At 43.3% G+C, this 10,206-nt stretch overlaps 1 protein-coding gene across 1 annotated transcript; it reads left to right on the top strand.

Moving 5' to 3' along the window:
• The first annotated feature begins 1,098 nt into the window (after positions 1-1,098).
• On the top strand, positions 1,099-5,657 carry LOC122050461. The gene is made up of 5 exons (XM_042611363.1): positions 1,099-1,175; positions 2,339-2,447; positions 4,125-4,583; positions 5,483-5,509; positions 5,592-5,657. Exons 1-5 carry the CDS (start codon positions 1,099-1,101, stop codon positions 5,655-5,657), a joined length of 738 nt encoding a protein of 245 aa, XP_042467297.1.
• Positions 5,658-10,206: the final 4,549 nt, after the last annotated feature.

Below are 10,206 nucleotides of genomic sequence, written 5' to 3'. Positions count from 1 at the left end.
TAGTATCCGCCAGTTCCTGCAGCCGTCCCGACACAGCTCACTGATATTGTCGCTGCACGAGCTAGGATTCCAGCACTGGCTGAGTCGATGAAGACTCATTTCACTCTTTTCCGCGGAGATCTCGATCCGAGTATGGCTCTGTCATGGATAGAGACTATGGAGCAGACTTTCTTCTATATGGCTTGCTCCGAGTGGGAGAAAGCAGAGCTGGCTGCCTATCATTTACGGGATGAAGCTAATGCCTGGTGGGTTACTCAGCGTTCTATTATTGGTGAGCGCAACGTCACATGGACCAGGTTCAGAGAGGCTTTTGAGAGTCGTTTCTTTCCACTGTCCTATCAGATGTCTCGCCGACAGGATTTTATGAGTCTGAGGCAGAATAATCGCTCAGTGACCGAGTATAATACTGAATTCCTCCGGTTGGCACAGTTTTGTCCAGAGTTAGTTGCGGAGGACAGAACTCGCATGATGCAGTTTATACAGGGATTGGACGGTTATCTGCATGTACAGCTTGCCGGATTAGGGATTACATCTTACTCTGATGCATTGAATCGAGCTTTGATGATAGAGTTAGCTCGGCAGACAGCATATCCGGATAGGAAAAGAAAGCATACGCCGACATCGTGTGTCCACAGACACAAAGCAGGGCGACCTCGAGTAGTCACTGACGGTCAGGTCGTGGTACTGGGCATCTCGTAGGCCTTAGAAATCGAGGCGGTCTTCTTGACGCGTTCCCGCTTCTCGGCAGAACCAGAACCACCTTCGTGTGATACTCATTGTTTCAGATGTGGATCCAGAGATCACCTCACCCCAGCTTGCTCTCTGGGACAGTCGGTTTGCTTTTATTGCAAATCGCTGGGCACCGTGAGCCGAGATTGTCACCAAGGCTCAGACACGGCCCTGAGGGTCAGGTCGGGAAGGACGGTGAGTCGATCAGTAAGCATATCGAGGAGGGCGGAAAGCCCAATCTTCTCAGGAGCACCCCGCGGCGAAAATTTGGCATGCTTGGACAGAGTACTCCAGTTTTCAGAAGACCCTAGAGTTTTGCCCAGACCTTATTATCCGACCTGAGGATCGACGATTCGCCCACCACCGACAATGACTGCCACCATCCTCTCGGCCTTATCGCACATAGTCGAGCGCCTCGATGTGCAAGTCGCCACCAAGAAGAACCGGCAAGATTACCACCTCCTCCTCCGCAGACCGGTCGTGTTCATGCTATTACCGAGAGGATGCTCAGTGGGCCGACGGATCCGTTTTCCGCAGTACGATTTCCATTTATGCATTTTCCGCTGATATTTTGATTGATACTGGTAGTTCGCACTCTTTTATATCCCGTACCTTTATGCGGGAGATTGGTAGATTACCTACTGTTAGGTTGCGGCGATTGACTGTCTCCCTACCGTCTGGTGATACTTTAGACGTCACCCAGGAGATCAGAGGTTGCCCGTTAGACTTTGGCAACATGATACTTACGGTAGATCTTCTAGTATTGGAGATGGTCGAGTTTGATATCATTCTTGGTATGGATTGGCTATCAGTATATCATGCTACCGTTGATTGCCAGACGAGGGTGGTCACCTTCCGGCCTCCGAACCAACCCTCGTGGAGTTTCACTGGCATCAGAGACGACGACATCTCGATTATTTCGGCGATTCAGGCGCAGAAGCTGCTGTCTCACGACTGTCATGGTTTTCTGTTGTCGTTGATCAGTACTGAGGACAGTAGTAGTTCGCAGCTCTCCGACGTTCCTGTTGTCCGGGAATACCCAGATGTATTTCCAGAGGAGCTGCCAGGTTTGCCTCCCAGAAGGCCAGTGGAGTTCGCTATTGAGCTGATTCCGGGAACCGCACCGACATCGAAAGCTCTGTATCGTATGGCACCAAAAGAGTTGAACGAGCTGAAGGTTCAACTCCAGGAGCTTTTAGACAGGGGATTTATTCGCCCTAGTGTTTCACCATGGGGTTCTCCAGTTCTGTTTGTCAAGAAAAAGGATGGTACTATGAGGTTGTGTATTGACTACAGGCAGCTGAATGCAGTTACCATCAGAAATAAATATCCATTACCACGGATTGAGGATTTGTTTGATCAGCTCAGAGGTACATCAGTGTATTCTAAGATTGATCTGCGATCTGGATATCATCAGTTGAGAGTCAGAGATTACGATATCCGAAGATGCCTTTCCGTACTGACACGGTCATTATGAGTTTTTGGTAATGCCATTTGGGCTTACCAATGCTCCAGCGGTGTTTATGGACTTGATGAACCGCATCTTTATGGAGTATCTAGATCAGTTTGTTATCGTTTTCATTGATGACATATTGGTCTACTCGCTCAGAGGAGGAGCATGCAAGATCTTCGCAGCTTTGAGATTCTTCGACGACATCACCGACGCCAAGTTCAAGAAGTGTGCGCTCGCTATCCTCGCTTGGTTTTCGGGACACGTGGTTTCCGCAGAGGTATTTCAGTTGATCCTCGAAGATCGAGGTCGCCACCGCTGGGAGCACCAAGTCGATTCTGGAGATTCGCAGCTCGGGATTGGCGGATATTACCGACGCTTTGTCGAGGGCTTCTCGCATATTGCTATGCCACCGACACCTTACCCGGAAAGGCGTGAAGTTCATATGGTCCGAGGATTGCGAGACTAGCTTCCGTGAGGCGGAGATTAGTGTCGGCTCCAGTTTGGTTTTACCTTCCGGAGAGGATGGATTTGTACTTTACACCGACGCATCTCTTGAGGGTTTGGGCTGATGCAGCACGGCAGAGTAGTCTCTTATGCTTCTCGTCAGCTGAAGGAGCATGAGAAGAACTACCCAGTTCATGACTTGGAGTTAGCTGCCATCATCTTTGCTCTGAAGCTTTGGCGTCATCATTTATACGGTGTCACATTTGAGATTCTCACTGATCATAAGAGTCTCAAATATATTTTCACTCAGAAGAAGCTTAATCTCCGACAGAGGAGATGGGTGGAGTTCCTGAAGGACTACGATTGTACCATTAGCTACCACCCGGGAAAAGCTAATGTGGTTGCCGATGCGCTCAGCAGGAAGTCCAGAGGGACTTTAGCTTGCCACCGGATTTCGGTTACGGATTTGGTTCAGAGTTTCTCGGAGTTAGATCTTGAGGAGCAGGGACCGACAGAGCAGGGTATTCTGGTTACCATGATTGCTCAGTCGTCGATCAGGACGAAGATCCGAGAGGCCCAAGCCAGTGATCAGCATTTGTAGTTTATTGGCAGTCAGATAGCTTCCGGGCAGCAGACCGAGTTTACACGAGACGAGGAGGGTATTATATACTTCCGAGACAAATTATGCGTACCTCAGTCTCATCCGGTCTTACATGAGCTACTCCAGGAGGCACACCGTACTCGATTTGCGATCCATCCAGGCGGAACCCGCATGTATCGAGATTTGAGACGTTCCTATTGGTGGAACGGGATGAAGAAAGACATTGCGGATTTCGTAGCTAGATGTCTTGTTTGTCAGCAGGTGAAGGCTGAACACCAGAGACCTGCAGGATTACTTCAGCGGATTCCTATTCCTGAGTGGAAGTGGGATCACATTACTATGGACTTTGTGGTAGGGTTGCCGAGGACACGACGAGGCCATGATGCGATTTGGGTAATCGTTGATCGATTAACCAAATCAGCGCACTTCTTAGCGATTCGGAGGACTGATTCCCTGGATCGATTGGCAGATCTGTATTGCCGAGAGATTATCAGACTACATGGTGTTCCATTGAGTATCATTTCAGATAGAGATCCACGCTTCACGTCTCGTTTCTGGCAGAGTCTGCAGCAGGCCTTGGGTACACAGCTCCGTTTCAATCCACAGACAGATGGACAGTCAGAGCGGACTATTCAGACTTTAGAGGACCTGCTGAGGTCATGTGTTATGGATTTCGGAGGCAGTTGGGAGGACCATCTGCCGTTAGTAGAGTTTGCCTACAACAACAGCTTCCATTCGGCTATCCAGATGGCACCGTTTGAGGCGTTGTATGGTAGACCTTGTCGGACACCCATCCTTTGGGATGAGGTTGGAGAGGCTCAGTTGTTGGGACCTCATAGAGTTCAGCAGGATGCAGAGTTGGTCCGTACTATCAGACGGAGGATGTCAGAGGCGCAGGATCGCCAGAAGAGTTATGCTGATCGGAGACGCAGACCACTAGAGTTCTCTGTTGGCGACCATGTATTTCTACGAGTTTCACCCACGAAAGGGGTGAAGAGATTTGGCCTCAGAGGTAAGCTAGCTCCGCGGTACATTGGTCCTTTCGAGATCTTGGAGAGGATCGGAGCAGTAGCTTACCGACTGGCACTACCACCGTCCCTGTTAGGCGTGCATGATGTATTTCATGTATCCATGCTGAGGAGATATGTACCCGATTCGACGCATGTGCTGGCAGATATCCCAGTTCCAGTTCAGCCTGACATTACCTATGAGGAGGTTCCGGTACGGATTCTCGACCGGAAGGAGCGTCAATTGCGGAACAAGACCATCCGACTGGTTAAAGTCGGATGGCAGCATCATTCGGACGAGGAGGCTACTTGGGAGCTCGAGGACACTATCCGAGCTCGATATCCCCATCTTTTCATTTGAGGTATGTGATTTATTTACCGTTTAGCATTTATACTCTATATCTGTTGTTAGTACTTGCTGATGGTAGATAACGAAATTTGGGGACCAAATTTTTATAAGTGGGGGAGAATGTAAAATACCAAAAATAGGCGAATATGATTAAGGGAATTTTCCGAAATTTTTGGAAATTTTTCAGGAATTTTTCGGAGCTCGTACGGATAAGTTCACGGGGATGAAAGCGGGGCCCGGAAAAGCCTGTTTAGATTATCCCATTTAAGTGAGGAAATGTTTATATTTACATTTCGTTTTTCTTTTATTTTCTTATTTCTTTTTCCTTTGCTTTTGTCGCCGAACCCGAGCCGTTCCCGCACCCTTCCTTCTTCTCCCCGACGCCGCCGCGTGCCTTCTCCTTCGGTGCCCTAACCGCCGGCCACGGCGGTTCCTCTCTTTATCTTCTCCTCTTCTCGGTGAAGCCGATCCTTTCTTCCTCGCCGCCACCCACTTCCTTTTCTTCCTCACTGATTCTGTGCCCTAGCCGCCAGCACCCGAGCCGCCGGCTCTCGGTTCCCGATCGCGACCCCGGTGTTTCCCTTGTGCCCGAGCACTGCCGACACCGAGCCTATCCCCTCTTCTGTCCCCTTTGCCCTAGCTAGTATCCGGCGTCGCACGAAACAGTGCCACCAGCCGGTCTCCTCTTCGAAACTGCCGCTCTCCTTTCTGCCTCTGTGCTGCTAGAGCCGACATCACCGAAGGACCTCACTGTGTCGTTGTTCCTTTACCGTGGAGATTCCCAGCGTCGCCGCAGCACCTTCCTTGCCCTAGGTTCCCTCTTGCTGCCGGATCCGAACAACACAACAATGATGATAGCAGGAAAGTGCCACGGTTCTGATTGTTTGGTGGTTTGCTAGGTTTCAGCAGCAACTATTCCAGTTGAGGTAAGATCAGTAAGTTAGTTAGGTTGTTGCTATCTTGAGCCGAATGGTATACTGGAATTCAACAGGTTGTTGTTCTGTGAAGGTGATCTTGGTTTCCAGCAGTGCTCCTATCCCTGCAGCAACTCCTTCCAGCATCAAGGATAGCTAGGAATTGAGGTATTGTGTAGGGATTTGATTACATGATCATGTGTAGATTTGAATAAGAGTAATGGATCCTTGTTGTAGATTGGGTTGGTTTAAAATTAATCTAATAGAACGATTAGGGTTAAGACAATTAACCCTAGTCAATTGTTAGATTTAATTTAGGTAGACAAATGATTATGTGGATTAGGGTTTTCCCTAATTTAGTCTCGTGGATTTGATTTAGCTATTTAAATTCTTATGAATTTTAGCTAAATAAAAAAATATATATATATTGATTGGTACAGGACTTTGATTTGAGACGGTGTCTCGACGGGTATCTCGATTAGCGTATTGGACCATTTCGATTGGAGGCGGGTACTTTTGACTTATGTCATTTGATATGCTTAGTAATTAAATTAACATGTTGTATTGATTGTGTTTCTTATCTGTTTCGGTTAATCACTACCCAAATCTTACATGCTTGATTGATTGATTGGTTTTGCATCTCAGGTATATTTTACCTGTTTATATATGCTTATAGGGGTAGTGATATACCATGTTTCACCATGTTCAGGACCTAGGTTTTATACCTTCTGTATACCTTTGGATTGTTTTGGATTCGTTGACCTTTGATGTATTTATATATATATGTGGATTAGGTCAGGATATTCTTGTGGTTAGTGCCATGCACCATTTGCATGATTGCATGCTGTGCGATAGTCCGCTCCATTATTGTTGAGCACATCGCCAGTTACACACACCACCACTCATGGGTTAGTGGTCGATTCAGGCTGAGTGTGTTGCAGCAGGGACTCTGTTAGGCACCGTTGGTCCGCTCATGGGTAGTGTGACACAACGTGTTATCCGGCAGGGATTCCTCCCCGTCTTTGAGTACCGGGAGTTGAGAGCATTGCGCTCCCCCATCTATGATTTTGGGGTAGGAGGATAGGTGTACTCCGACAGCATCCCGTCCACTCGGTCACTCATCAGGAGTAGTGACGACAGAGTGCACGGTTGTCACAGCCCTACCCACTCGGCCTCACTTTTGTATGAGATGATCGACTGGCGTGACCAGGACGCATCATTGGCATCATATGCATGATGCATTTATTGCTTGTGTTTGTGGTTGCTGCATTTATATGCCGCATATTGTTTGGATACCTATGTTTGACATGCATCTGATTCCTATACCACTGATTTGACCTTATACTCGGACTGGTTAGACAAAGATTCTCCTGCTTACTTGATGCATTTTATCTTTCTTATCGTATGCATGATTAGTGCTAGGTGTTGTTTCTTTACTTTGCATATCAATTGTACCTGCTGAGTGTTGGACTCACCCCGCCTCCATTGTTGTTATTTTCAGGTTGATGCTGTCAGGAGGGAGTTCCAGTCGCTAGTCCCCACTGCACGTAGTGCTACTCCGCTGCTGGTTTTTTTTTGAGTTGTTGTTTCATTTTAGCTTTTCGCTATCAGACTTTGTTTTAGTTTTTGTTTTGGACTTACATATGGATATTGTATGGAATCTTTCCGTTGGATGAACTTTTAGTATGATTTGGATTTACTCTACTACATGCCTGCCTGGACGGCAGAAGAGGTAAGAAAAATCGGATTTGGGCTTTACGAGTGTAGTTGAGTAGGGTTGATTTCGAGTCAGAGTATTACTATGTTGTTTATTTTATTAACTGCGTGGTTGTGACAGCCAGAGGCTTGATACATATATAAACTGCGTGGTGATTGATTTTTATTTACTGTTATTATTCCAGCCGTCTGTGGCTGAGTATTTAGTGCTTGTAGAAAATTTTTGATTGTCCGTCGTACAGGGGAGATGCTGCCGAAATTTTCTCGGACAGGGACTCTTCTGGGGGCGTGACATAAAACATGCTGTTCGGTTTTCTTTGATTGTTGTGTCTTAGCTGAGCGTGAAAAGCATGAATGTACAGTGGGATCTTTTGTATCTGATTCACCATGTCGAACAACCCCTTTAGATTTCAAATGTCGAATTTTATAGCTCCAATATGTAGGAATAGTCGTGACTAGAGTATGCACCTTTAGTTTTTTTATGATATTTCAATAAGCAGGGAACGGTTTATATGTTTAGCATTGCAGTTTTGATGGTTTAGCATTGGAAGATCCAATTAGATCTCTAGTAGCTTAATTAGATTTGCAGATTTTTTATTGTTCAGCATTACAGATTTAAGTCTCTTTATTCTAGCATGCGGTTTGATTTGTTTTGTCACCGTACCAAGCTTGAACTCTTTTATATATTAATAGTGCAGTTTTGTTAAGTATCATAGTACAGATCTTGTTAAGTATTACAGTATTTTAAGTTTAAGAAAAGTATAAGAAAGATAAAGAAAAGAAAGAAAAATGCCAAGGCCTTAAATAGATCCCAAAGTCAAGATTTTAGGGATTTTGCCACACAAGGTGCTTGAAGAAAATGCCGAGGCATTATATATTAGAAGTAATAAAAGATAACAAGTATTTTATTTTTTTTAAGAGGCTAGTACCCGACTTCCGAGGTTGTTGTTAAACAAATCCAGGTGACCAATTCCGAGGTCTTGGCCCTGGTAAAATCGAGATCTTTACCCTCGTAGGATTGGTGGGTCGCTACCCCAGTTTCTATTAGGGAGCTCGCTTTGGTACTACGCCTGGACCCAAGAAGAGATTGATTATTATTTTGAAGTATTAAAGTCTAAGTTTTTAAACAAGTAAAACAAGCTTCACATAAGTTTAAAATTCAACAAGTTTAGTTTTCTTGTATGCTGACATGTTGTTTAGATTTGCTTACATGTTTAGTATTTCAGTATGCTATGTTTCTTTTGCTATTAGATGAGCATGAGTAGTATTTCTTTCTGAGCATTCAGGTTTAGATTTCTTCCAATTACATGCATATTCGAGTTTTGTGAGTTAGATAGCGCTTACTAAGCAATTTTACTTATAGTTGCATTTTCCTCTTACTGCAGATAAAGGAAAGGAAAAGCTATAGCAAAGGAAGGCGACAAGGAGGTGCGGATGGATGTGTGATGCCCGGACTATAGAAGCCTTGGGATTTAGTTTAAGATTTTATTAAGATATTTTGTATTTAGACTATTGGGATTGTTTATTCATGTAGATAATTTAATTCATAAGATGACTTTATGTACTTAGAATTCTTTCATTTAAATTGTTATGCACATTAGACCTATCATCTGAGTTGTATAATGGTTGCATGCATGTTTAGATTAATACATATATTTCAGCATGATTAGATTGATATGTAGTTTTAGATGTGAACATATACTTGAGTAGTATGTGTAGATTAGTCATTTAGTTTTCCGCTGCTAGTTAATTGCATGTTTAGAGAGTTTATGTATTGATAATTACATGTGTGCAATATTAGTTTTAAGAAAAGTTAGTAGTCCAGTAACGCTCCGCCCCTCACAGACTAGTAGCGAGGAGGGTGGGGTGTTACAAATAGATAGTCTAAAAAATCATGCATGTTCAAATAAAACATATTTTAGAAAATATAACAATTTAAATTGGTATTTTCAATATCATAAAGGACAGATTAGAATTATTTCAAAGAAAAATGTCTCTAAGAAATTCCTAGTTAATCCAGTAAGTCGGAACCTATATTGGGTGCCTAAGTCTTGTTTAACTTGAATTTTTAATCGGATTTAGAGCTTTCAGCGAGAAAATTAGACATTAAAATTTCTCTATGAGGCTTTGTATAAGGAAGTGGTTGTTGCTCCAATAACCAAGAAGGCCTAGTGCCTCGCCATGACCTGGAAGTCAAAATATTGAAATAAAACGTTTAATTAACTTTCTGATAAAATATTTAGATTAAAATTTAATTATGCTTTAAAAAGTTTGTTTAAACATTTTTTTAAATTTTTTCTTAGATTTTTTTTTTTGCGTAAAACTTTTGCATAAAAATTAAAAATTTTTCTGAAATTTATGCTTAAAATCTTTACTTAGAAAAATTTTCAAAGATATTTTTGTAAAATTTCTTAAGTGAGAATTTTTTTTCTCTTACTTAAAGCTTTACTTAGAAATTTTTTTACTTAGAATTTTTCATTAGAAAATTTTCTTACTTAAAAAGTTTTACTTAGAAAGTTTTTAAATTAGAATATTTTTTGCTGAAAATTATTACAAATTCTCTAACTTAGAACTTATTCAACTTAGAATTTCTTTTAAGAAAGTTAGAAATTTTTTTTAATCCTTAGATTTTCTTCGGAACCCTATTTTTTTTGTGATCAAAGGGGGAGAAGGAAAAGTATAAGTCTAGGGGGAGGTAGACTAATTTTTCTATTTTTTTCACTTTATTGTAAAAATAGTTAGTTTATTTTTTTATGTATATTTACCCTATCTTAACTTGGGTTGCTCACATCAAAAATGGGGAGATTGTTGGAACCCTAAGGTTGTTTTAGTGTGATCAACAAGTTAAGTTAGGTCCTGTGTGTTTTTAACCTTGTGTCTAAGTGTGCAGGAGCTTAGGAGCGCAGGTAGTCGAGCGGAAGACGCAACTAGCGAGAAGGACGACATGCAGTGCGTCCGAGGGACGAGGCGCTGCGGAAGAGTATATTGGCGGA

The sequence above is a fragment of the Zingiber officinale genome, chromosome 3A (assembly GCF_018446385.1).
Source record: "Zingiber officinale cultivar Zhangliang chromosome 3A, Zo_v1.1, whole genome shotgun sequence".
NCBI classification, from domain to species: Eukaryota; Viridiplantae; Streptophyta; class Magnoliopsida; order Zingiberales; family Zingiberaceae; genus Zingiber; species Zingiber officinale.
This window is presented reverse-complemented; position numbering and strand designations above follow the sequence as displayed.

Coding starts and splice junctions, on each gene's coding strand:
- LOC122050461 (XM_042611363.1), top strand. CDS start 1,099: ATGACTGCCACCATCCTCTCGGCCTTATCGCACATAGTCGAGCGCCTC. Junction 2,448..4,124: donor CTTGGTTTTCGGGACACGTG/GTTTCCGCAGAG, acceptor TCAGAGGCGCAG/GATCGCCAGAAGAGTTATGC. Junction 5,510..5,591: donor CAGCAACTATTCCAGTTGAG/GTAAGATCAGTA, acceptor TGTTCTGTGAAG/GTGATCTTGGTTTCCAGCAG.